This window comes from Hirundo rustica, chromosome 6 (assembly GCF_015227805.2).
Source record: "Hirundo rustica isolate bHirRus1 chromosome 6, bHirRus1.pri.v3, whole genome shotgun sequence".
NCBI classification, from domain to species: domain Eukaryota; kingdom Metazoa; phylum Chordata; class Aves; order Passeriformes; family Hirundinidae; genus Hirundo; species Hirundo rustica.
Window position 1 is genome coordinate 17,016,130 of NC_053455.1, and position 27,837 is coordinate 17,043,966.

At 37.8% G+C, this 27,837-nt stretch overlaps 1 protein-coding gene across 2 annotated transcripts; it reads left to right on the top strand.

Moving 5' to 3' along the window:
• On the top strand, window positions 1-27,766 carry NRDE2 (NRDE-2, necessary for RNA interference, domain containing). 2 transcript variants are annotated; one of them, XM_040067993.2, is made up of 14 exons: window positions 1-100; window positions 3,907-4,015; window positions 6,111-6,329; window positions 8,372-8,521; window positions 10,888-11,350; window positions 11,541-11,943; window positions 15,319-15,452; window positions 17,457-17,577; window positions 19,642-19,817; window positions 20,520-20,906; window positions 21,278-22,206; window positions 24,380-24,518; window positions 26,250-26,321; window positions 26,971-27,766. In XM_040067993.2, exons 1-14 carry the CDS (start codon window positions 22-24, stop codon window positions 27,094-27,096), a joined length of 3,507 nt encoding a protein of 1,168 aa, XP_039923927.1. In that variant the 5' UTR covers window positions 1-21; the 3' UTR covers window positions 27,097-27,766. The 2 variants fall into 2 exon arrangements, 1 of the variants encoding a protein (XP_039923927.1); XR_005701441.2 differs by lacking the exon at window positions 26,971-27,766 and having other exon boundaries at window positions 24,385-24,518; window positions 26,250-26,261.
• Window positions 27,767-27,837: the final 71 nt, after the last annotated feature.

Sequence of the window (27,837 nt, forward strand, 5' to 3'; positions counted from 1 at the left end):
GGCGGCGGCGGCGGCCGAGACATGGCGCTGTTCCCGGCCTTCGCCGGGGCCGCCCAGCCCGGGGAGCCCCCCGCCGGCAGCTCCGAGGGCTCCACGAGAGGTAAAGTCCTGGGAGAACCGGCTTTCCTTTAACAGCTCTCCAGCGGCCCTCGGCACCTGCCGCCGGCCCCGCTCCGGCCGTGCTTGGCCCCGCCGTGGAGCGGCGGCGGGGGCGGTGCTGCCGCCCGGCTCGGGCCCATCGGCCCGTAAGCATCACCCCCGGAGGCTGCGGAGCGCGGCACGGGGTCTTTGGGCTTGTTGTTGGTTTTGTTATTTTCTTTTTTTTCTTTCTTTTTTTTTTTCTTTTTTCCCCCCACTGGCTTTGGATATCTTGAAAAGTGGTTTTTAATTCCTTGCTCAGTAAGCCAGATCATAGTTGTAAAGGACTTTTTTGGAACGTTACGAATGAGACTATAATTCATTGTATCACATTGACTGTTGTAGATGTCTAGCAAGTAATACTTTTAATAAAATAAATAATAATATTAAAGGAAATAACACTTTCTGGTGTAATGCCAAGCGGTGAAGTAGGTACTGTGTTTATTAATTCCACTGAACAGGATTTGAACTAACCCTTAGTTTTGCTTGTCAGGTTCTACCACCCTTATATCTGCCCCTTCTCGAGATACCGCAGTAAGGGGAAACCAAATAATTATTTAGCTAGGCTAAATTTCTTGTATGTTTGGTCCAGTCGGTATGGTGCATTAGCTGCTTGTTCTAACCAGTTGTGCATTACCCCTGATGGCATAACAGTGGCTGATACTCACTCTGCCAGTACAGAGATGGTCTAGCTGCATTTAGGAGCCTTTCTGGTAATGACACTTGGTGTAGGGAGTATGCACATAATAAGATCCCAAACTACAGCTTCTAGGAATAGAGGAGCTGCTCTGTCAGGCAGAGATACAGTAAAATTCTCTGGTAAGAAGACTTTGGTTATATTTTAAAACTTTAGAAATTTAGCCTTTAAGTTTGTTATGGTGGCCTATGTTGCTTCAGGCCACTTGTCTGGAAGATCAGATTATACAGAAAAATACGTAAGACTGACTTTTGGATCCAGATTTCAGTTGTTAGCACTGCTTATGTCTTAAATTTTGGCATACTGGAAACTTTTTGTGTGAGAATTATTGACAAAATGGGAACATAATTTGTTTGGTTTTCGTTTTAATAAATATTGTACTTTGTTGTTGACAACGACATTTTAATGCAAATTGTAAAAATTAAATATTAACTCAGAACCACATTTATCGTGGTGTATATCAAATTTCACACATTCAACTTTGTGAGAACTCAAGAACTTGACAGGCATCTGTCTCTCTGATAGATGGTTCTCTGCTCAGACCTGATGTGAAGCCAAAGTGCATCATAATACAGAGATCCCAGAGTATTTTGATTTTAGTATTATGTAAAACTAAGGTGCCTTTAGCAGGCATTTAGGACTGCTTCATAGCTTTATTGTAAGAGTTGAAATAGTAATGTATATATATACAGGTCATATTTCATGCAGCCAACCACTGTGCCTCATACTTTTTAAAACCTTCCTAAACCATTTCTAAAGTGAAAGTGCTGTCTGAAACAGAAACAGAAGTGGTGCTTACACTTCCTAAGCTTCCCAATTGCTGAGTTGCAGCAGCCTCTAGAGTACTGCAATTTTGTATATGCTTCCTTACAATTATGTTGTCAGGCTTAATTAGCATTTGGTGGAAGGTAGATTGCAAATTTATCTGTAGCCATGAAGAGAACAGTGGTAATAAGTAACCCTGCTGACATTAGTAAGCATAATGCACAGCATTATTTGCAGTCTGAACTATGCTGTATGTCAGATGACACCGTGAATTTTGCTGAAAGCAGATTTTCAGGATCCTGAGTGGCAGCAAAAGGCTTCATGTAACTCTTATAAATTGTCTCTGTAGACGTGCACTGTAAAGTTTTAATTCTTCTTTTTGCTTGAGAAGGCATAAAGAGAATGTCACTGGATTGCTGCTGCTCTTGTGCTCACAAACATGTAAAAGGTACATGCATATTACCGAAATACGGGTCTTTTATATCTGCTCTGTGAAAGTGGTAAACTTCTTAGATGTTCCACAAGAAAAAAAGCCTAACAACTGAAAAGATAGTGTTTTAAAGTTTGGGATGCATTGTGATGTTTGAAATGCTAACTGATCCACTTTAGATTATTTACAAGGAGTTTGAACTTGCATGTTGCATAATGGCAAAAATTGCTCATTTCTTTCAGATTATTAGGTCAGTTTGATGATTTAATTTTTTTGATTACATTCTTCAGAAAATAGTGTACTTGGAGAATTCTGAACTTTCCTGCTGTAGCAGGGCTTGATCCTCATGGAGTGATTCTTCAGTGTGTTAAAGATGCAATTTGATCTTACCTGCTGAGGTAGAACCAAGCTACAGGAACAGGCTTGGAGATGGTGCATGGTGGTGTTCTGCAGAATATGGGTTGGGCTGGTCATGGGAAGCGTGCTTTGATCTTGACAGTGCCTTGAATTGTGGATTCTCCCATGCACACAGGTGGAGGTTCAAGAGCCAGGGAGGTGATCACTCCTCATGGGGCCTTTAGTAATGGGGGTGGACTCCTGGGAAACACAAAGTGTGGCTTTGCTTTATTTTATGTATTTTTTGATGTGCTTAACTTAGGTTAACAGACTGTTCTGCAGCCTACTCTGCTTTAAATCCTTTTGTGGACAACAGCTCAGGGACATGAGACGGAAGAAAGCTTTTCATACCAAAACCCTGTTTCTGAAAGAAATACTTTAGAAGGAGGAGAGGTGTATGGCACAACAGACAATGAGTTCATGCTGTTTAAGGAGTAGAGGGCAGTGTAGTCAAGAGCCCAAAGACAAGAGTGTGACAGGAAGAACACAGAGGCAAAAGTGATTGTAAAGAGCATGGAGGAGAGGCAGGGAGAGACCAGATTTGTTCTTTATGTTATCTCTGTCAGTGTGGCACTGGAGGGACTGCTGTTAAGTTCTGTATTTAGGCAAAATAACTTTTGTTGTTTAATAGCTAAGAAATTTCACATGCTTAAAAGAATTTTAGAAATGAAAACTCTGTGAAAGTCTTGATAACAGCTTGTAATATCAGTAAAATTGTGACAAAAAAATTCCCTTCCACATCCTGTCAGTGTCTGATCTTACCTGTGACTGAAATGCAGAGATTTAGATGCAGAATGCTTAATGCTGACTAATGTATCCAAATTAGCATCAAATAGCTTTCTTTCACACTGTTGAAAGGTCTAATGATATTTCAGTGGTTAGAGAACTGAGAATCCAGTGACATGTTTCAGCCATATATGAAACACTTGAGTATTCTTATCAGTAAAGGATGTGCCTATCAGTAAAATTGTGTTAAGAATATTTTCCACAAATTCAGTAAAGTACACTTTGGTTAGTTTGTATAAGCTTTATTGCATTCTTTAACTATACCTTTTGTTTAATTATGCTTTTCTGTTATTTTTTAATTTCACTTTTTAAATATGTAGCTAATCTATACTGTCTATGGAAATCAATGTATCACTGATATATATTAATAAATTTATTATGATACAGTAGATTATCTTATACATCAAATTTATACAGTCTATAAATATATAAGTTAGAACTTTTAAATCATAGAAATGAATGTTGGATAGATTATTTTTTTATGTACAGAGCTGTGTATTAAACATGGAATCTTCTTTCAGTATGAGCTAAATGCAAATTTCGTGGAGGGCTTTCCAATATGCTCATTTATTGCATATGACTTAGTGACATTTACTGTGAATTTAACTGTCTGCTGACTAGATTAACCTCCAACTTAAAAAAGCACAGGAAGCTAATTTGTATTTATCTCACTTTTTTTTTTTTTTACCTACAGAGTTAGACTGGCTTAGTAACCCAAGCTTCTCTGCAGAAGATGCACTGTTACTGCACCAGCGCACTACAGAAGTTGCCAATCTCGTTCCTGAAAAATCACCATTAACAAGGTAGAGTGTACTTCAGTGTCTTTTGAAATAGCCTCTTTCTTTGTCCTGCTTGTCTTTTGTTATATGAGATGAAATTCAGCAGCTAAAAGCTGCTTTTCATTCTAGTGTTCAGTATTTAAAAATGCCTGAACTGAGTCACATGTGAAAAAATGAATAATGCTTCCATGTCTTTTAACTGAAAATAATGAGAAATCATATGTATGCAATGACATTCCCATTTTCTTTTTCTCAGAGCTGCATTTAAACGATTGTTATTTTGGAATGGAGAGGGGACTGAGCAATCATGATTCTTCATTAGCTTTTGAATGTCTAAAGTGACCCTTGAAATACTGTAAAGATTAAACATCATCTTTATGATTTCTCTGTGGAAACCAGAGAAATCAGCCGTTTCACAGCTGAGTTTTCTACTTTTTGAAAAACAGTTGCTGATGTGAACGAATGAAGTATTACATCCATCAAGTTGAGTGTGGCTGTAGAACATGCTGGTCAGCTGAAGTGGGTTATTATGTCCTTTGCAGAAATGGGCTTTAAGCAGCCACGTTTGCTGAAGAACTGGTTTTAATACGTTCACTGGACTGGTTGCTGTACTTGGCTTTTCTCCACTGTAACTAGCACTCAGTAGTGAATGCAGTCAGCTTCTAGTTGTCAAGTTCAAAACCTTAGTCACTTTTAATTTGATACAAGCCTTATGTCTATGATAATTGTTGGTGGTCATGATAGAGAATGTCTTTATAATACCAAGCACACCAGAGTACATATTTTTTTGTACTTAGTCTTGCATTTACATGCATTTACATGCATTATGTGTTTGAAATGCAATCAATGTTTTGTTTTTCAGTCATATATTCTATTATGTTTCTTCAAATCTTTTTAGGACTTCCATGTCATAAAGCTAAGCATTTTGCAAGTTACCATCAGATATAATGACGTAATAAACCCACCATATTAATTTCATCTTTGAAAAGCACTTAGTCAAAAACTAGTGTGCAGAAAAATGTTTGGGTGTTTGTTGTTTGGTGGGGGTTTTTTGCCTATTGCTTGGGTACTTGATTTAATAAAAACAAGTTGGCTTTGGTGGTTTTTTTGGTTTTATTGAATCTCAGTTCAATAAAAACTAATTGCTCCAACCTAGTTGGTGGTTTTGAGAGCGTTTGCTTTGCTTGGTTTGCAGAAGTGTGCTTGTTTGTTTTAAAGATCTGCTAATGGTTCTTCTTTGGTTTATTTTTCCTTAGTGTCCTTAAAAAAATTGTGTCAGGGCTGTTGCTCGAGATGCCTTGTTTCTGAAATACAGTATTTTCTTTTATTGACATATTAGGAATACTGAGAGTTGTCACGCCTTTCTTTCATTAAAAGATTGCAGAAAAAAAAAGTTTAAAAAGAGCTTGTGCTTTAATTAAGGGTTAGAGAAGACCTCCATTATTCATTGGGTTATTAAGTATGGGAGATTTTATGGTATGTACAGTAATATACATGTGTTTTGCCAAAACTGTGTGTCCTTTGTGTGATCTCTCAATAACTCGGTTGTCTGTTGTACACAGTGTTATTTATTCCATTATACTGTATTATGTGATAACATTAGTTGAGTAGTCATGAAAAATTATTTCTTGATTGGTAGATTTCTTTTTTAATCTGGAAGTGATTTAACAAGTTTTGATATTTCTTATGTAAATCATAAAAAAAACAGGGAAAAAAATTCAGACTCCTTTTTTTTTGCAGGTCACAGTGAAAGATTTCTGTCTTTTAGCTTGACCTAAGTCATTTAGCAAAGCTAAAAAATTTCATCATCTCAGTCACCTTCTTTAATTTGGCAATGTTAACAGATGGATATTTGTACAGATCACACATCAAAATGCCTTGACTATTAAAACATTAAGAGTGGTTGTCAATAATTTCAGCAGCTGAAAAATATAGTTGTGATTTAATGAAGATTTATATCACTTTTGCTGTATATGTTACTGCTGCCTTCCCAAAAAAATACAGGGAGAGTAAAGGTAAAGAGTAAAATGTTCTGAACTTTCTTACAGTGGTATTCCTTAACAGATTTACTGCTTAGCTATATAGGTATATATAAATGTGTATACTTTTTTCCAAGCAGGACTTCTTCAAGATCTGAGTTGTCAGAGGAGAGTGATACAGATGAGAGTCTGAAACAGACAAGTAAGAAAAGGAAAAAGAAAAAGAAAAAACATCACCACAATAAGAAGACAAAAAAGAAAACCAAAGGGGATTCCAGTAGCAGCGAATCGGATGTGGACACTAAGCACACCAAGGACAAAGGAAGTGGCAAAAATAGTGGAAAGGAAGCAGCAGCAAAGTATGTATATATTAACACTATGCAAGATGTAAATTCATTGTGTTCTTGTGCTTGTTTCTTCAACTGAAATTTTTACCACTGGCTGATCATCTTTTTCTAAGCTTTGTGTGACTAAACCTTTATTCAGCATTCAAAGCAAGGGAAACAGATTTAGAGCCACTTGTTTAATCATATCTAAAAACTGTGACTAAAATATTCAGTGAAGTGCTGTTGTACAGAGAAAAGCATGGTATGGTGGTTATGAAATAGATTTTTAAAGTCATGTAGAGGCTTATGTTCAGTTTTGTAACCATCTCGTTTCCTTTCACAGATCTTTTGTGAGGGTTTAGAGAGCGATTGCATTAAATATTCTTAATTAGTGCAAAAATCTTAATATGTGGCTGGGTTTGCCTAATAATGTACCTTCCTGCTCACAGATTTAACATTTCCTTTTTTTTGGTAAATTTTAAGACAAAATTTCTTGTTTGATTTAATATTTCTCTTATATCCATATATTTTGCTTCGTGCTTTCTGCTTGTAATATTTCTATATGAGTATTTGAACAACTGAAATTGTTTTGTTAAATCTTCTTCATTAAGTCCAGGAGCTCTAAAGTCTTGTGTAATTAGTGGAGATGTCATTTTTTATGAAAATAAGAATTTTAAGAAGATAGCCATGTAGTGACTATCATGACCATTGAACAGCTAAAGAGGTTGTGTGAATGCAGCCAGTATCCAGGTTTGGCATACCTAGCTGTGCTTTCCTTAGGCTGTTGGGTTTTTAACCTTTCGAGGTGGCCCTGTCCAGTTGGCTGTGAGTCACCTTCTGGTTCTCACCGTGTTTGCTGGTTTGAGCAGCCATTTGGCCTCTTTCTGAATCCCTGGTTCCTGTGTTTTCTTTGGCATCAGCAGCTCTGGCTCTAATTCACCACGCTGCAGTTACTCCTGTGGATAGAATAAGGATTTGGTGACATTAAGGAATTGTTGTTACAACTGATGTAGTCTGGGAAGTCTTTGAATTTCCCCCAGTTTAGTACTTTCCTCAAGGGGGATTAATCAGGAGCTGAAAGCGCAGGTTTGTGGGATGTGATGATGCCAAGCTAACATTGTTTCCCTGTGGAAGAGTGCCAGAGGTACTGCAGATACCTTTAGCCACACTTGGCTCCTCCTATATGAGAACTTTTATTGCCTTGTGGGGGCTAAGGCTTCCTTGACTGTGAGGAAGAGCAGTAAAAATTACTTGGGTGCTGAGCCCATTCTGCTCCATCACTCATCTGTGCTGGAAAGGTGGCTGGATGTGGTTCATAAGCGGTTTGCTAAGTTGGGCTAGCCAGCCAGTGCTTTGTCCAAATAAAAGTGTTGAAGTTCTTTCGTGGTGTCTTTTTTTTCTACTTTCCAAAAATTGTTGATGCTGAGAGAATATTGAATTTTCAAATGACTGGTTTTGAAACCTGAACCACAAAATTATTCTGAATGTGAAAAGTGTTGTGAAATTTTAGAAAACTATTCAAGACTCTAAAACTCACATATTTGTACCATGAATTCAGATTGGAAATTCATAGTTATTTACAGTTCAGAGGCAGGTCTCAATTTCCACTTAAGAGCATTTATATAACTGTAATCCATAAAACACTTTGATACACACTCTTTTATCAAATGCACGGGTATAATTACAGCTAGTCATCCTCTTACAGATTCTTTTTCTTGATTGTAATATCTTACCAAGACAAAAGTAAATTTCGAGAGTAGTAATATGTGGCTTTTGGATTATATTGTGCCAAACAGTTGATTGGATTGATTGGTTAAATCTGGGTATTACCTTTCATAATCATAAATTCAGTTTTTAGAAGTGCGAGGACTTTTGGTGTTTTGATTTGATGGTTCTGTTAGTGTATTTCTAGCTGGTTTTTTCAAAGCGTGGTACTGACTTTGCAAGAGTGGATCATGTACAGTGACCTTGAGTAAGTTAAATTATTGTGAACTACGGAAATGTAATGTTTCTTTGGTTATGTAGATGAATATGTGCACAAATGCTTAGAATATCCTCTTTCTCCTTGTCTGCAGTCAGGGTAAGAAAGCATCAAATGTTACCAGCAGTCGCTCTATTTGGCTTGATGATATCCAGGCCCCCACAGCTGGCACCTTCCGGATAGACAAGAAACCAGACCCTGCAAACTGGGCCTACAAATCCTTGTACCGTGGGGACATCGCAAGGTACCGATCGCTGTTCTCTATAGGTATCCAACTACCACACTGTCATTGAGTCTGTGCAAATTTTTACATAGAAGATGAGAAAAGATGACTGAGCAGCTTATTTCAAAATTTGGCTTGGTGTTGTGCCAGTGTCAGTGGCAAGTGATAGCCCTATGGGGTCTCTACTGGGACAAGTGCTATCTAATGTGTTCTTCAGCAGTGACATGGACAGAAGGATCAAGTGCACACTCAGTAAGTTTGACAAGACTAGGCTGAGTCGTGCAGTTAACGCTCCTGAAAGATGGGATGACATCCAGAGGGACCTGAGCAAGCTCAGCAGGGGGGCCCTCATGCGATTTAACAATGGCAAGGTGCTGCACCTGGGTCAGGGCAACCCTGGGTATCAACACAGGCTGGGGGATGAACAGATCAGAGCAGCCCTGCCAAGAAGGACTTGGGGGTGCTGGTGGATGAGGGCAGTGATGAGAGCAAGTGGATCATGAGTCAGAAATATGCTCTCGCAGCCCAGAGAGCCAGTTGTATCCTGGGCTGCATCCAAAGCGGGGTGGCCAGCAGGGCAAGGGAGGGGATTCTGCCCCTCCACTCTGCCCTGGTGAGACCCCACCTGCAGTGCTGCATCCAGCTCTGGAGTTCCCAGCACAGGAAGGACATGGACCTGTTGGAGTGAGTCCAGAGGAGGGCCACCAGGTTGGTCACAGAGAGCTGGAGCACCTCTCCTCTGAGTACAGGCTGAGAGAATTGGGGTTGTTGAGTCTGGAAAAGAGAAGACTCCACCCAGTACCTGAAGGGAGCCTACAGGAAAGATTGAGAGAGACTATTTATAAGGGCATGTAGTGATAGAACATGGGGAAATGGTTTTAAACTGAAAAGAATGGGTTTTGATTGAATATTAGGAAAAAAATTCTTGACTGTGAGGCTGGTGAGGCATTAGAATAGTCTGCCCAGAGATGTGGATGCCCCATCTCTGGAAGTGTTTGAGGCCAGGTTGGAAGGAGCTTTGAGCAGCCTGATGTAGTGGAAGATGTCTCTGCCCATGGGGTTGGAACAAGATCATCTGTAAGGCCCCTTCCAACCCAAACCATTCTATAATTCTTGGATGAATGTTTTAAAGGCAAAAGATGGCATGAAATAATGGGTATAATGTGTGTGATTTTCATTGTTTTTAAAAACATTCTCTGTAGCAAACTACTGAGCCATCTAGAAATCCCAATTTGTGTTATTAATTGTCTTTGGGCAAGTACTCTTTTTGGTCTCTATTGTTCTGTGTCTGAAAGGGAAGTGAAGGTATTGATTATTTCATACTAGATTTGTCAAGAGGTTTCCTTAATTGAGTAGTTGGATACCCTTGTGTAAAAAAAAAAAAAAAAAAAAAAAAAAAAAGCTACAGGTATTTTCTTAGCAAACAGATTTCTTCACCCAGACATTGTACTAAAATGTGACTGTCCTATACAATGCTACTTTTCATGTTAGTATATTGAATTGCACATTAAATGTCTATAGTGAGTTACTGGTACTGTGGTGACCCTTCAGAACATTTCCTTGCTTTAATACAGAAGCCCATCCAAAGGAGCGTGCAGCTGGCTGGTACATTATGTATGTGCACTTCTTGATTTTCTCAGGAAAATAGTTTACTGTGTATACAGTAATACTGTATATAATTATTTGTGGAGGAGGGAGAACTTATAGGTTATATTTTTGTAGCATTTTATGCCTTTGCAATAAAATTGCCTGGTTATAATTTGTTTAAATTTTCTATCACCTTTGGATTATCAACTATTTTTTGAATATTATTTTAGCATTGCATGTCTCTATATCTGCCACTGAAATTACATTCTTGGTAATATTTGAAGATGGTATTTTCCTGTCTTAATCCGTTGGGTTATTGTGGCCTTTATGAACATGGCCTCTCTTTTTCTCTTCACACCCCTCTCCACTTTTTGGCATATAAAATGGACAGAGGCCTAGGGATGCAGAAGGAAATTACTGGACTGAACAAGTGGTGTCATTTCCAGTTTAAAATAATCTAATCTAAGTAACCCTATATAAAGTTTGTTGTTCTTTCTCCAGAATATATTTGTCTATGTGGCTTAAAATGGTGGGAATGAAAAAGGTTTTTCTTCTTCTTGAGTATGACATATATTGTTGAACCTCAGAGGAAGCTTAGTATGATAGTAAAAGTGTGATGGCACTGAAAGAATTTATAAGTTGAAGTCTTGAATAAGCAGAAAGTTACCAGGTTCATAAGCTTTTGAAGGTCTAAGCATCCATTATTTGGGTTAATTTGCATGAAAGTATTTCTTTTGAAAAGGAGGTGTCTTTTCTCATGTGTATTTTAGGAGATGTTTAATTGTATTTCCCTTTCCAAGGTATAAAAGGAAAGGAGAGTCCTGTCTTGGCATAGATGCAAAAAAACACTGTATAACTTGGGACAGTTCTGCATCAAAAAAGAAGCGAGCACAGAGTCGACCTGAGCGCTACTTTACAAAGAACAATGTGAAGATGCTGAACACAGATGGCATTCTTGTTTGTAATAAAAATTCTCCATCTGATCCACCTGCTTTTATACCAGTTTCCCAAGTGGAAAGTGATGATTCTTCGGACACAACAGAAGTAAATCCTCTTGGGATTTATGATCCATCAACCACAGTGTGGCTACAAGGAAAAGGGTGCAAGAGCGCAGACAATGAGTCTGTAAATGCACAGCAAACAATTCAAGAGCCTGGGATAAACATGAACTCCATTCTAATGTCAAAAGTGGAAGAATATAACAAGAAAGTCAGAGAAAACCCAAGAGATATTAATGCTTGGATGGAATTTATTTCCTTTCAGGTTTGTATTCTAACAGACCTTGTTGCTTATAAGTCATAAATACATGAACATTATATTGTAACTTCATTTGTTTAGAACTGTATCTCTTTAGTAAGTGAAGAATGACCTGTTAACTTCACGTATGTCAGCATTCTTGTGATTCTAGTGATCGTTCTTCCTAAGGCTGTAATGATGTTTCTTTTTGGTTTAGGATGAATTAATGAGAGGACCTAGCCCTTATGCCAGTCAGGGAGAGCAGGAATCAAGGAGAAAATCACTCAAGTTAATCTTGGAAAAGAAACTGGCCATTTTAGAGAGGGCAATTGAAAGCAATCCAAGTAATGTTGATCTGAAACTTGCCAGGCTGAAGCTTTGCGCAGAATTCTGGGAACCACCAGCTTTGATTAAAGAATGGCAGAAGCTAATTTTTTTACATCCCAATAATCCGGAGATGTGGAAGAAATACCTTCTCTTCTGTCAGAGTCAGTTCACCACCTTTTCCGTTTCAAAGATCAACAGTCTCTATGGAAAATGTTTGACAACACTGGCAGCTGTCCAGGATGGCAGCATGGTATCCCATCCTCTGCTGCCTGGCACGGAAGAAGCTATGCTGGGTAAGGTTCTTTCTGCATATTATGGTCAGATTGGTCTTCTTAGGAGCTAATTGCATTAAGAGCAGATTTTCCTGTGTATTGTGTGAAGCTTTGCTTCTCTTCAGAACACCTGGCATCCTGGTTTCCTAGCTGAGAATTAAAGCAGATATTCCAACCAAATATAGGTATAGCAGATCCTGCTCTTCCCCAGGAGAGTTTATGATACAACATCCATTAAAGTCTAATGTGCTGAGTGGTTTATAGTACAATGTCAAGACTGGAAAACCACAGCCAAGAGATGTGCTTTTATAAAAAGGAGACTTGTGAAAAAAAAAATTATCTCTTGTTCAGAAGTTTTACAACTGATTACTTTAATCCGGAAAAGAGGAGGAACATTACTGAAATTTCATTGAGAATCCTGGTCTGTAGATGGAAAATTCTAAGCTGTAATACCACGTGATCATGGCTTTGTTGTTTCTTCTATGCATACATCTACCAGTTTATAATTTATTATATAATTATCCCTGGAAGAAAAATAAGTCAGATAGTTAGAATGCTGGAATGGATTCAGGGAAGAAATGACTTCATGCTCAGTCCTGGCACAGTCTTTAAATTCATTTGGAGCTAAATTACTTAACCTATCCATTTCAATTTTACTTTATCTTGCCATGTCATTGTGATTATTAATCTGTGAATACATTGAGGAGGGGAAAACATTAGTGTCAGCATGAATATTTTTGATTTTTCTTTTTTTAGTTAGTTTTCAGTCTAAAAGAGACTATTATGGGGGAGTCCATTTTTTCTTATGTGCATCATAGTCCAAGAAACATCTTGTTTTTATCCAGTCCTGTAATTCCTGTTGGAGCAATGATGTTATGCAATATCCAGTCTGGACTTAAAGATTGAGATGCTGGGTTACTAACTTAATTTCAGGCGTTCAGATTAATACGATCTTTGGCTGATTCATCTTGGACCAAGCACTGGAAAAAGTGCTACAGAGGAAAAGTGCTCTGCTGGCCAGTGGATATTGTACAGCCTGATAGCTTCTAATTGCTTCTGCTGTCTCTGATTTCCAATTTTTCAGTTACTTTGTGCACTAACCACAATGAATGATTCTCAGGACAATTCAGAATCTATTTTTGGAAACAAGAAGGATTTTCTTTCGTTTTGTTTTCCTGCACATATTTGAACATACGTGACTTATGAAATGCAAACTCTTGAAGCAGTTTGTAACTGCTGTGAGAATTTTTTTTTAATAGAGTTCCTTAAGCAAGTTTACTAATATTAGATGGATGTATTTCTAAATACTTTTTTGCTGGCAATATCCATAGATAAAATGAAAATGAACTCAAATTCACGAGTGGAACAGAAACACAAGTAACTTCTCGTTGTTCTGTCTTAAGCCTATAGTGATTTGTTTATGGACAATCCCAAGTATTTTATTTTTCCTCTAAATAAATTTAAATTATAGTATTAGAGAAATTTCCACTGGGAGACTTCTTGATTTGAAATTTATTAGTGACTCAACTATGTCATTCTTGGGCTGAGTTTTAATTGACAGTGTACTTATTAGGAAGGTTACCAATTTGTTCATTAAGATAAATATACAGAATATTTCACAAACTAGTTATGATGTGATGTACGTTAGGCTTATATCTTCAACCTTTGACCTTTGATAAGGACAAAGTGGAAGAGCTCTGATTTTAAAAGGTAGGGGACTGTGCCATCTAGTGTTCAGTATGCAGTACTATCTGCTCGGAAATAGATGGGTGGTTTTTTAAGTATTGAAAAATTTTAAAAAGGTAAAGCTGATTTTAAAACGGTAGATCAGCCTTTAGGTAAATTTTGACATAAGAGTTTATGATTCTTTACATTTACTAGGAACTGTTAATATAAAGCAGATGAATACAAAGTATTCTTAATTTTTGCTGTATAGAGGGAGTCTTGTTTTTCAAAATGTATCTGCTGGATGGGGAGAAACATCCTTATCTTCTAGGTCAGTTCAGCTGCAGTCCTGTCTTAGCATCATGGACTGAATTAAGCATATATTCGTGCTGTTTTCAGTTTTTGCCACAAAGAAAATGCTGGTCTTTGCATTTCTTCAAATACCTCTTCTGTTTTTAAAATGCAGAAAATTTTACTGTAATTTATTTTTGGCACCAGTTTGGCAGCAAATCCTGATGAGGCATTTTCTGCATTCAGAGTATTTTAATCTAAGTTCATCTCTGAAGCTGGGAGAGTAGTAAAGGACAATTTTTTCAGTGTCAATTTGACACAGTGGCTAAATTAGTTAAAATACTTGGGAAGACTGTATTATAAACTTAGTAATTGTTTTCGTTGTTTAAATATCTTCAGAAATCCCAGTCTTTGCTAGCAGGAATAATCACTGACTTTGCAGAAAAAACTGGATTAAATGCCTAGTTTGTATATTCTATCTGAATTCATGTTTTTATGTGTATACATCTGATATATGTCTATATTCAGATAAAGGGAGTAAATAATTTCCCATGTATTAAATATAAGATGATGATTAAGAGCAGTTGCTTCCAACCTATCTAGACACTTAAATATTTGGATTGTTTAAAACCTTCCAAAGCCAATGTGTTTAGTGAAGGAACAGTAGTATTTAAAGAACTGATTTACTGCTTTCTCGGCTGTCAGTGATCTGTTTAAGTCTTTATGGGCTTGGGTTTTTTTTTTTTTAAATCATGATTTAAAGCAATCTGAACAGTTTTTGTTGTGTTAAGACTAGAGTGTAATTTGGAGTGATTATCACTGAAATATCCTTGAGCTGCCTCATAATGGAGGTGTTTATAATACCTGTTACTTTAACTCTTTCTTTGAAGACTCTTGTTGCAAAATACGAAGAGAAACACTTGGACTTTGCTTCCCTTTTTAAGCTGAGACTGAGGCTCAATGTGCAGTAGGGATAATGACAATTGCAGTGAAAATTATATATTGCCAACATATTATCAGTGTAAATATCTCATGCAAAACAGAGGCAAAAAGGATTTTTCTTGTTGTCACCCCCCTGTGTGCATTGTGATTACACCCAGCATCTTCAGAGAGGGCTGTGACACACTGACAGATGTTGGGCACGGTGAAGTTCAGACCACTGTGTCTGAACTTTCCATCAGTAAGGACAGTGCATGTATGGCATGAATAAAAAGTCATCTCTTTGGTACATTTAAAGTGAGCAGTCTTAAAGTTCATTAAACGATGACAATTTTGACATGCATTTATGCTGTTTACTCTCCATGTTTTGAATTTTGATAGTGTTCCAAAACAATTATGTTCTACGGCATGTCGTGTATGTATTTTTATATTTGTGGGCTGTAATAAAATACTTTGCAACAAAATTTGAAATACTAAAAATTTATCTTCTTTTCTTTACAGCTATATTTATTCAGCAGTGCCACTTTCTGAGACAGGCTGGCCATTCTGAGAAAGCAGTGTCTTTGTTTCAGGCTCTGATTGACTTCACCTTCTTTAAACCTGACAGTGTAAAAGATCTGCCAACAAGGGGACAGGTAGCAATTTCCATTTAAATGGGTGTGTGTCTTTACGTATTACGGAAAATGCTGTACCAGAAAAATGTTGAAGAATTTTTAAGGACATATGGAAATATTTTGGATAGCAGCTTACTTAGAGGTTCTTTGAGGTGATGCTTGTATTGAAAAAATGCTTGTGGGGTCCTCTAGAACTATAGGCCAAATGGCTACTTTTACTGTATATAATAGAAGTGTGATAACCAGTTGTTTCATATCTTTTTAAATAATTAAAAATGGAAAAAAATGAGCTAGCTGATCAATGTCTGTGTCTAGTTAGCACTTGCCCTGCTTCTTTTCCCCCAAAATGCTGTTATTTTGCTACTGATGATGGAGGGAGCTGATAGGACATAAAATCTTCCCATCCAGACAGCTTTTGCAAAAGTTTCTTAGGTTCTCTGTTACCTGTTGCCATTAATGGCTTAGATGGCTACATTCAGAACACTTTCATACTTTCAAGTGCCTTTTATTTGACCCATGAGATTCTGTTCAGCTTATAATGGTAAATATTGAAGCACTAAATCACTTTTTCTCTTAATTTGTTCAGGAGAACGTTGCACGTGCACCCCACTAATAATAAGGAAGTTAATATTTAGATGCAGATAGCATGATCCCACTGAACTGTTAAGAACTGTTTCCTTTTTAATGAGTGGTAGAGAGGCCACCATTTAGGCAGCTGGGCTACTGTAGAGGGTAAAAATTGAATTTGCTTCAGATACCTCACTGTGTTCCCTGGAAACTCAGACTCCAGTTCTTGCTCTCTCAATTGATACTGTTAGCCACAAATGGAGCACTCTTACAGATAAAAAAATAGCAGTGTCTTCTTAAAGAGCTAAAATATAGAGTTCAGACATAGCTATCAAGAAGGATTTGGTGTAGTTGCACAGATACATAGTTACAGTTCTAATCATTTGAAAAACTGCATGATTACCTGTAATATTTAAAAAATCTTAGAGCAGGATGAAAAGGAACCTTGATTCGATAGGACCATGTTTGGGTTGGAAAGTGCAGTTCTTGAAAATAGGAAAATGCCAGATTTCCAGCTGATCACACATTCTGCTGTCTTACACAAGTGTTATGACTCAGTCTGGAATTACTTGTTTCTGTACTGTTTCCACAGTTCACTTTCTCACTTGCAGCATAGAATAAATCCACAAGGAGCAGAATTATATTTTGCAGTTTGCTGTAAGCCTGGAGTTTTCTCATGTGTTGATGCTTGGTTTTTCTTGGAGTAAATTTTATTGTTAGTATTTGTATTAACAGTCACATCTTGATGTCCAAGCCAAGGGTTGGTACACACCAGAAGCATTTGGTAAAAGTGAGAGATTGTCATTAGAGCTTAGGATACGCAAAGCAGAGGAGGAACTGATGAATCTAGGGATGACTGATTGCACACTGGCAGTGACAAAGTCACTAGGACTAGAACCCTGACCTTGTGATTCGCTGCAAAGTGCCCTGACCTTTTTGGCCACCCTTAAACCTGAAAGATTCAAGTCCTTATGGATCTTTGTCCTCTTATCTTTAGTCCAGTCATATTTATGTGCAGCTGTAACATTTTGATTTGACCACAGGTGTGTGATTTGAGTTATCATTCCATTAGCCAGATAGAAGTTAGGGAGTAGGGGAGTTTTGGGTTCTGAAAGCCACACCCTGGGGACTTTGGATCTTTATCCTTGAAAGATCTATAAGGGACTGTAGGCACAAAAGCATTTTGCTTTATTTAAAGCCTGTTACCTTTTAAAACAAACTTTATTTTCATGAGAAGAGTTGATGACAGTCCTTATGTGCCACAGCCATAACTGAAGTACTCAATTGTTCCTTCTGAATCTTAAGCAGTATCTAACAAAGTCTTTAAATACAGAAATTACATCCAGATACGTGCTTATAGGGTCTGAGAAACCTAAGCTGACAGAGATAATGTCTGTACAACAGCAAAAACTATTTTTCTATATGTTTTGTTTTGGTTGGTCCTGTTGAAAACAATAGGTGGAATTCTTTGAACCCTTTTGGGATAGTGGAGAACCACGAATTGGAGAAAAAGGAGCAAGAGGCTGGAAAGCATGGATGCACCAACAAGAAAAGGGTGGCTGGGTCGTTCTTAAGCCTGGTATGTGTCTCAATATGTGTAGTTGTATATGTCTGTGTTCATCTAAACGTTTTGATTAGAGTGATGTGATCTGATTCTTGGCATGTTTTTGCATACAAGTTTTAAAAAATATTTACTGATACCAAGATAATATATTTTATATATATATATACACATTATATATCTATTAAATAAATAAATAAATAAATATCTTACTTCACAAGGAGTAGCATGTGTTGCATGTTCCATGTACAATACTGTTTATAGAACATTGTTGTCCTTCCTACAATGAGAACTAGAGGAGAGTGGCATATCCTCCACTTTGTTGAAAAAGCTAGAGGTGTAAGTACTTGGTGGAGATTCTTGGCTGTCAGAAGTGAAAGGAAGCTACTTCCCTTAAGACCCTTTCATCATATTAGTATGGTGAGGTGGGTTTGTATTATTGGATGACAGTTGCCTCAAGGATACCTAGATTTATGATCCTATTTCTGGAATGGATTTCAGTTACTCAAGCAAAGGTATAGCTAAAATAGGAGGAAAACATTTCCTTTCTCTTTGTGATGCAGAAAATGAAGGAATTGTGTCTTCACTTGGCTGGAGCGCTTCTGGAAGAGCAGGGATGCAGAAAACACTCCCTGCTGCTTAGCCTCACCTTGTCTTGTGGTCTTCAGCACTTCTGTTCATGTCAAGGACTATTTCTCAAGCAGATACAGCTTGCAGGGAAGCAGGAGGCTGGAATGTGTCTGACCAAAGATGAGCTGTCTTTGCTTTTGCTGCTCCTGCTGTAGCAACTCTGATGAAGCGAGTTTGGGTCTGCTTTTAGTAAACAAAAGAACTGAAAGATAATTATGTGCCTCCCTTGTCCCTGGATTAAGATGGAATCTCCTTGGCCCCTAACTGAGGTCAGCAGTTTCATTTTTGATGGCTCTAGACATTTTGTTCACAAATTTAGAAGACTCAGTATAGAGAAGAGGACCACTGCCAGTCTTGGGCAGCTCCAGTATATACCAGTTGATATATACCCTGTCTGTAAACCCTTGAAGTTCAGGTGCAATTTTCAGTTGAGTGTGTTCATTAAAAACTACCAGGTTTCTTCAAACTTTGATTAGATTGTGGAAATGCTGTCTTTTTCCATAGAGTTGCTGACTAAAGGAGATACTATTGATCACAAAAATATAGAGAGTAAAAATCTTGCAACCATCTGTTTTTTTTACCTGAAATCCAAGAAGAACTGGGATTGGGAGTGTTTCACCTAATTAATGGCAGACGTCAGGATCAAGACTTTGGAGGTGCTTGAGAAATGGCTTGATTTTTATGATGAGGGCAACCATTAAATTTTGAAGGCTATTGTTTTCCTCAGCAATAAAAAAGAAACATCTCTACAAGCTTTCCCGTTTCCTATAGGTGCTCATCAGTTTCTGCACAGAATGAATGTATTGCTGTCGGAGGAAAAATGCTGTAATTTTATCCAGTAGTCCAGAAAGGTTATCATCAAAGTGGGATGTGGTTAAGCACTTCCTGTTGTGTGTGTGTAGCTTCATGGGTTGTTTCAATTGCACATTAACTAAAATGTTGAAAATACCACTTAGTATAAAGCGGCATGGCCAAACTTGTTTTGCAGTGTTTAATATTAAAGTATCATTTTTTTTAATATACCGCGGTTTTCTCAAAATGTTTTTTGCACATAGTATTCATAGAGCATACTTGAAATCTTATGCCCAGGTATGAAGTGAAGAATCTAAATTACACAAAAGGATGATTGACTCTTGGCTTTTGCTTGCAAATTGCTGTTGATAAAAGTGGTCCACAGCCTGTCAGTGTTTTCTTTTCTCCTCTGTGAAAAAGGCTGAGTGCTGACACTGATTCACATCTTCTAAAAGTTTGGAAGCTTCCTACCTTCCTATTCTTACAGAGCTGGTGTCAAAACTCAGAACTGTGATGTGGAAGATCTCAGCTATGTCTTGTGTGTTTTTTTATTAATACTATATTTAAAGTAGTTCAAGTGTATGTCATGCCTGGCCTTTGGATTTGGTGGGATAATTTTCTTTAATAATTTTGTGTGTGTATATATTGATTTGATTTTAGATGATGAGGACGATGAAGATCTGGATGAGGATCAAGAAATAAAAGATAAAACTCTTCCCAAGTGGCATATTTGGTTGGATATTGAATATTCCCGTGAGGCAAGGCACTGGTTACCTTGGAGGCCGGACAAAACCAAAAAGGAAACTGAAGAAGATTGTGAAGATCCAGAAAGACAGGTCACTGTGATATAATAGAACAAGGGGAGATTATAAGACTAGTTATCCTTTAATTTGAATTCACTGCCGTATTCGTGGATATTTTAGAACAGTAATACTTTTCTTCGTTTGGAAAAAAGATTTTTTTCTTTTAAATTAAAAATTTGCCTGAGGTTTTGTGCTGAGACTTCTGAAAACCATGGGAAGCTCATGGTAAACTTTGGAAAGTCTGCAGGCAAATAGTCTGTCTTTGCTGTTCAGTGATTCCTGTCATCTGTGTGGAGAAATCTCACAAAAATGTGTTTAAGAAGAGATGTGCATTAAATAAACAAAAGGTTCATTGCCTTCAAGTCAGATAGTTGGATATTTTTTTATTCCTTGGGAAATAGATCAAGTCAGACATTGATTTTCAAATTATTATGTGTAAAAAGGCCTAAGAATAAAATCTTCCAGACCTTAATTTTCTAAGTTTTCTATGGAAGTCTTTGTTGTTCACAGACGAAGAAATCTCTTGATAGCAGATTTACAGTCTGACTGGAAAAACAGATTGCTTGTTGAACTTGTCCATTTTTTTTTAAATTTGAATGACATTTTGATAGCATTTAATGGTAATTCTAAATCCTACTGATTTGAAAAGGTTCTTTATTTACATAAATGATAGATTTGCTGCTTTTATTTGATTGCATAAATTAATGGAATTTGTTTCAATTTGGATTTTTTTAGGTGTTATTTGATGATCTTGGACCATCTTTAATCCGTCTTTCTAATCCAAAGCTTCAACATCAACTATTGTACTCTTTTTTGCAATTCCTGGGAGTTCCATGTACAAGTAAACTCTTTCCTTCCAGTCTCTATATTGCCATGGATGAAAATAACATCTTTGACAGTGTGCTTTATGATGATAAACCGCTGACTTCTGCTGATTTCCCACTTTCTGGATTCAACAGTATTGGTCATATGGATACAATGTCACGAGGCAGACATCAGATAGGCCACTATAAAGAAGGAGAGGAGTTCATACAGAATGTCTTCCATGTTCTGTCCCAGATATTTACAGGAAAGGAAAAATCTAACCTGGCCATTTGTTGGCTACAGTATGAAATATCTAAGGTAATGAGGAGGCTGCATATAATCAGTTTTGTGACGTGTGGCTTTCTTCTGTATTAGTGTTTATATTGAATTTTAAAAAATCTTGGTGAAAGTTGTCTTGCAGGACTAAGTATTCAAATCAGGAAATCCAAGTTAAGATTGCACAAGGGGGGAAAAAAAGAAAACCAAATCCCCCTTTCCTTCAGTACCTGTTAAAGAGCGGCATACCTGCAGCAAACTATTTTTTAATTTTTGCATAAATGTTATTATATGATAATATGTAATAATTATATTATTAAAAATTGCTGTGAGGTGGGGTGGGGTTTTTTTTTTTTTTGCTCCTTTCTGCTTCCATCCCTCTCAAAATATGCGCTGATTATTTTTCCCTGCAGGTAATTCAGTGTCTCCAAGCAAAAAAGAAAAAGAAGCTAAAAGCACAAGGCAGGAAGAGTAAAAAGTTGGCCAAGAATTTCCTTAAAGCACCTGACAACCGAAACAACCTTTCTCTCTGGAAACTCTATGCCTACCTAGAATGGCTGCTTGGTAACACAGATGATTCCAGGAAGGTGTTTGACACAGCTCTTGGCACAGCAGGGGCAGGAGGATTGAAGAGTGCCCAGCTCTGCAGCCTCAGCCTGCTTTACGCTCAGCTGGAGGTGGAACTGCTAGAAAGTGTAGAAGGAGCTGTTACGTCTCGGGCTGTTCATATATTGACCAAATTGACTGAAAATGGACTATATGTGCCCTACAGTGGACAAGTGTTACCTGTGAACGTCTTGAAAGCTCGTAAAACATACGAGCATGCACTGCAAGATTATTTCAGTAAAGCACCAGTTTCTGATCAGGATCAGGTCAAGGATACTGATCAGCTGGTTAACCTGGTTGGTTGTTATGCACTGTTCCAGTATTTGACTGTTGGGATTGATGCTGCAGTATTAATATATACACAGGCTTCAGAAAAACTTGAAGTTTCTGGTTCACAGAAACATGAAAATCCTGTAGAGAATTTTGGCATTTTGAATTTTCCCAGTGCTCTTGAAGCTGTCACACTGCTGCATACAAATCTACTGAGATTCCACATGAAAATTAGTGTTTATCCTTTGAATCCCCTGCGAGAGGCACTAACGGAGGCTCTGAAACGGTATCCTAGCAACCAATCTCTTTGGAGGTCATACATCCACATCCAAAGGAAGTCTCACAGTGCCAGCAAAGCACGAAGATTTTTTGATAGTGTCACAAGGTCTGCTAACTCTTTAGAGCCGTGGCTGTTTGCAATCCAAGCAGAGCAGATGAGAAAAAAACTCACAGAGAAGGTCCAGAGGTAACGCCTTGCAGCTCCTTACAATTATGCTTTTTGAGTATCTCTAATCACTCAACAGAGGAGAGAAATGTTATCGCAGTTCTCATTTTGCAGATGAAGAAGCTGTAGCTGGAGGTCTTTTGTTCGAGGCTGAAAAGGGAGTCAGTGGCAAAATCTTGAACAGAATAAAAGCCCTGGGTGATAGCCTTATGTCCTTTCTACTGAGCCAGATTGTGTTTGAATTTGTTGGATTACTTGCTACTAGCATCACGATGATACACATTTCTTTAAGGAATTTTTAAATAACTAAGCCTGCTTAGATAGCTAAGATGGACACTGTGAACTTAGAAACTGCTGCATTTTAGTACTCCAGTAATTAAGAGCATAATACAGAGCTATGCTGCAGTTTCTGCCTGAGCTGGCTGCCCTACTTTACTCCTGAATCACAGAATACAGTTGTGGCAGATCTGTTACCATAGTGAGTCCTTGAGAGTTTAGTTTTTGTTACTAGGTAGAAGAGGCTGGAAATTCCATGAATTCAGAGCAGTCTGGGCTCAGATTTTTTGCTCCTGAGAAAGGAGAGGGTAGGACATACAGGGAACGAGGTATGTGTCCATTCTTAGAGCTTAAGTCTCTTAACTGTTGTCTTCTCATTGTTTGGAGCTACCTATCCTCTGCTACCTACAGATCTCCAGTGACATTGACAGCTTGTTTGTGTCTGCACATGGCAACAGATTTCTAGAAAACAATTACCTGGAAGTTTTACAGAGCTGTAAGCTCACAAAATTCACACTTGGTAAAATTACATAATTGCCAGCATACTTTGAAATGATGGTGCATCCACTTCTTTGATAGCTGCAGGCTGGCAGCAGGCATTCAGACATGATAGTGATGTTCCTGAGCTGTTAGCCTGTGTCATCCTAAATTGTAACAGGAATTCTACAGCCACCAAATGTAAAGGAGTATTGTATTTTGATTTACTGTTAATTTCAGATGAACATTATGATAGGTTTTCATTACTGTTACTTGGAACTGAAAATTTCAGAATTATTTTCTCTGTGACACTGAGTTCCTTTCCAGATTGGTCACTGCTAGCAAAGCCCTTCCTATAGATTATATTTACAAGGGACAAGTTGGGTGTTGCAAGAGGAGAGCTGAACTACTGCAACAGGGAGATAAGTGGCCTGTCAGTCATGCATAAAACCAATGTTTTGTGATGTTGTGACAAAATAAGAAAATGTCTGTTCTATGTCTGACTGATATTCTGGTTTGTATTTCTGCTTAAGTGTATGGAATTCAGATGAAAAAATGAACACGAAGGGTAAAACGGGAACATTTTTAAGCTGCTGTTAGGTACAAGGCTTCAAATGTTTGACTACATGCAGAGTAGGTTTCATAATTTTCCCTCATGGCAAAGGTTGAGAGGGAAAATTACTTCAAAGACACATAAAAAAAAGAGGCTAGGAGCCAAGTGTTAATGGTGAGTGGAACAAGCTGGCAGGCTGAGAGAACATGCACAGGCAAATGATGTTGCCATCAGTGCTCCAGTCAGTTTCTTCAAGCTCAAGCACAAAAGTAAGTCAGTCTGTATTAGCTGATGAAGGAAATCAGTGCTTTGGTGAAAACTACATACCTGCTTTTGTGTTCTGCCTGGAACTTTAGGGATTTGAATCTCTGGGTGAAAATGACTGTTGTAACTGTGATTGAAATCCAGAGTTGTAATTTTGACCTTGATCGAAGACCAAGGTATGGCCTTACAAAAGTGAGGGGTAAATTTGAACAAACTTACCTAGGCACCACAAGAAGATGTGCTGATCCACACTTAAATTTCTTTTGAGCTGCTCTGCCAAGCTTAGAAGGATAAATAATCTTGGAGGTAGGCAAAGATGATTTAAGATCATATGATAGTGGATTATCATGTTCAAAGAGAAATGATTTTTGAATTTGCTACATGAATTTTCACAAAAATACTTAATTTATATTTTTTCCTAATTTTCCTATTTAGAAATGTGTTGATTACATTAGCAAGTGCTAAAAAGCTGGCATAAGCATTGAGTTTATAGGATGAATTACAAAAACCTGGCTATATATGGTGCTGTGAACATACAGTGCATCCTTCTTTACTCCTTCTTACCCAGATGTGGTCCCTTGGCTTGGGTTTAAAGGACTGTTGTTTCTTCTCTCTGTGTTTCAGGGCAGATGTTGGTGAAATACATTGTACTATTCCTGAAACTGGATTAACAAATCGGATTGTAGCTCTATTTGAACATGCAGTTCAGAGTGAAAATGGTACCCATTGTCCACTGCTATGGAGAATGTATTTGAACTTTATGGTAAGAAGATGAGTATCAGTTTTGTTTTATTTTGTAGGAGGCTCTTGGAGACAGTATCAAAGGCCTTACTGAAGTCCAGATGGACAATGTCCACTGCTCCCCCTTATCCACTAGGCCAGTCATTTCATCATGGCGGTTTATTGAGTTGGTCAGCCATGACTTCTAGGGAATTCAGTCTGCTGCTCATTTTCTTTTCACTCACGTGCCTGGAAATGGTTTCCAGGGTTGGCTGCTCTGTCACCTTCCCAAGGTACAAGGTGAGGCTTACCAGCCTGTAGGTCACTGGGTACATCTTCTTCCCCTTGAAAGCAGGAGTGATGTTTTACTTTCTTCAGTCTTTGGGTCCTTCTCCCAGTTGCTGTGATCAATCAATCAAAGATTGCCAGGAGTGACCTCTCAGTGATATCTGCCAGCTCCCTCAACACTTGAGGTGCAGTTCATATGCAAAGTAAACGCACAGTAGGCAAAACATAGCTATAGCTTCTATAACTTGCCTTCATTTTGACAGTCTTGTGAATCTTAAAAGCTGCATATAAAGGTTATGTTAACTGGCATTGCAGTTTAATGCTGAAAAGCAATAATGTTTTTTTCTTCCATAGTTCCCCATGATAAAATCAACTTCATAAAGTCAGCTTTGCCATCTTGGTTTTCTTGCTTCTCCAAAGTACAATATGGAAGATGAAAACACTCAAGTAATAACTTTTGCTCCCCAGTGTTACTCTTCTGTTCACATCCCCTGTGTAATAAGTTGTCAGAAGGGGATCAGCAGTGAGAAGGCCATGAAATAGAGAGGAAGCAGGGGAAGGAGAGATCTTGTTTTGTGTTTGAGAAGATCTCTTGTGTGGGACTGTTGATTGTGACCATTTCTACACAAATACACACCTGTAAATGTTTTATACAACTTTGTATGTAAGAATGTACAGAAACTGAATTACTGTTATTCTGTACAAACTAATAATGACACCCCAGTATGCACAAATGCTAAAGATCACCCATTATGTATTTTATCATTAGTGCTTCATTCACAGAAAATACCTTTTCCAAAAGAACAACAAGGAGTTTTTACTGGATGCTAATAAGATGGAGGAAAATACTGTTAGAGTAATAGCTTGGAATAACATTGTTTAGAGAAGCAAAATGAATTAGAAACATTAAAGTGTTCAGATATAGTCATAGAAGAAATTGTGATTGGTCAGTATTACCCAAGTTCTGTAGATCTCTGTTCTCTCTTTGCTGTTGAAACATGGGTAAGGTAAGGGGACAGGGATATGGGATGGAACCTGGCTGAACTCTAACCCTGGCCAGGCTCTAAGTCAGCAGCGTGAACTCCTGCTGCAGGCCAGCCACTGGTGCTGCACCCAGGGACTGATACTGGGACCAGTAATCTTCAGTAATCATCTGGATGGTGAGAGTCTGTACCATCAGCAGGTTTGTCCCTGATACAAAATCAAGAGCAGTGGCCAAAGCAACATACTCTGCTCTTGGTCTGTCCGGGTTCCTTTGAATAGTCAAGAGTCCCTGTTCTCTCACTTACCTTACAAGTAAAGCCCCGAAACTCCTTAAAGACCTCTGAAGAGTGGAACCTGACAAATTGCATAGCTACCACAATTTATAATAAAAAGGATTTCTCAGCAGAAGAACATTGAGCTTTTTAGCAGTCCTTTGTCTCAGAAGTAATTGTTTCAGGATTTCAGCTATTACTACACTGAAGTATGTTTTTTTATCACGCAGGCTTCACTAGGAAAAAAAGAAAAAAGTAAAGGATTGTTTTATAAAGCCCTTCAAAACTGCCCTTGGGCAAAGGTAAGCAGAAAAAACAGGTGAACTTGTCATCATACTTTAATTTTTGAGGTTCTGTATTTGAAAAAAAAAAGTTAATCTTTAGTAGTTTTAAGGAGCTATATGCAAATGAAAAGAGAGGTTTCTGAGGAAGTAATGTCAAGATTTTCTTCAAATAAAAGATGCATCTTGAATGGAAACATGGTCAGCAGTCAATGCTGTTTGTGTTTCAGGACAGAAAGGCATTGTATTAAGGCACAGCAGTAAGAAATCCTGTGTGATCTAGAAATGATTGAGTCTTTCAGACTTTTATCATGAGCATGGTAGTATCAGAAATACATAGCCAAATAAAAAATTATTTATGTAGTAATATTTAAAAATTACTGAGGGGAACCTGGCACCTCAGGTAATGTCTGTATATGCTGCAAATGCTCCAGTGCCTCTTGACATCCGTTTTATCTTTTTGGATAAAGTTACCCAGTAAGAGTTGGAAAAGACTTGATTAAACATTTACTTGCCTGTCACTGTAAGAGTACTAATTCTGTTTGTATGACTTTAAAGAACACATGGTATTTCTTATGTTCTTGCTCTGGAGTTGTTGCTGTCTACTTACTTCTTTATACTGTGTTTCTTGCTAGAAAGGTAGCACAGAAAATGTTCTTGTTCTTTCCAGGTGCTCTATATGGATGCAGTAGAGTATTTCCCTGATGATCTGCAAGAGACGCTCGATCTAATGACTGAAAAAGAATTGAGAGTGCGGGTACCTATGGAAGAGCTGGACCTACTGCTGGAGATTTAAAAGAAGTCTCCAACAGAGTGGAGGAAGCGCAGAAGCTGCTTCCAAAGCTAACAGATCCATCTCTTTTCATACACGAACTCTGTTGGGACTTGGGTACTATGTACTTGGTATTTTGTTGTTCTTGTTAAATCTTTTATATAAATTCCTATCAAAATGGAGTTCTGCTACCTGCAAGTATTCTGGAATCAAGAACTGCTTTTTGCCCACAATAATGGATCCATTTCTCTGAAGTATTGCTGGCTTTCAAAGAAGGATACCCTCTTTAAATAGCCTCCTGTTGGAAGTTGCCTGCATTTCTTATTCTATTGTTTGAAGTTACATTCCCTAGGGTTCAGTACATGCCAACTATGGCTTGGTGAGCAGCACAGGAAATAAACATCTGCCAAATGGATGCTCCACTGTCCTCCAGTTGGCAGACTTCAGTAATTTCCTTCAGCATGGTATGCCTGTGTCTGTGTAACTGCCAAGTCAAACAGCCATTACATCTGTATGTATACTGTGAGTAAAAGCTAAATTTTTTTGGGGTGGGCACCTCTTTTGGTATGCTTTGACAGATGACCATTTTAATATAAATATTTCTGAGAAATATACTTGAATATTTGAAAATCCAAAAGTAACTTGGTTTTTATTTATTAATTTAATAGAACTCTGAGTGTATTAAAAATGAAAACGTGTCCATAATGCATCTCAAAGGCAGCTCACTTCTAAGCAAATATTTGTAATTGAATACTTGCTTTGACT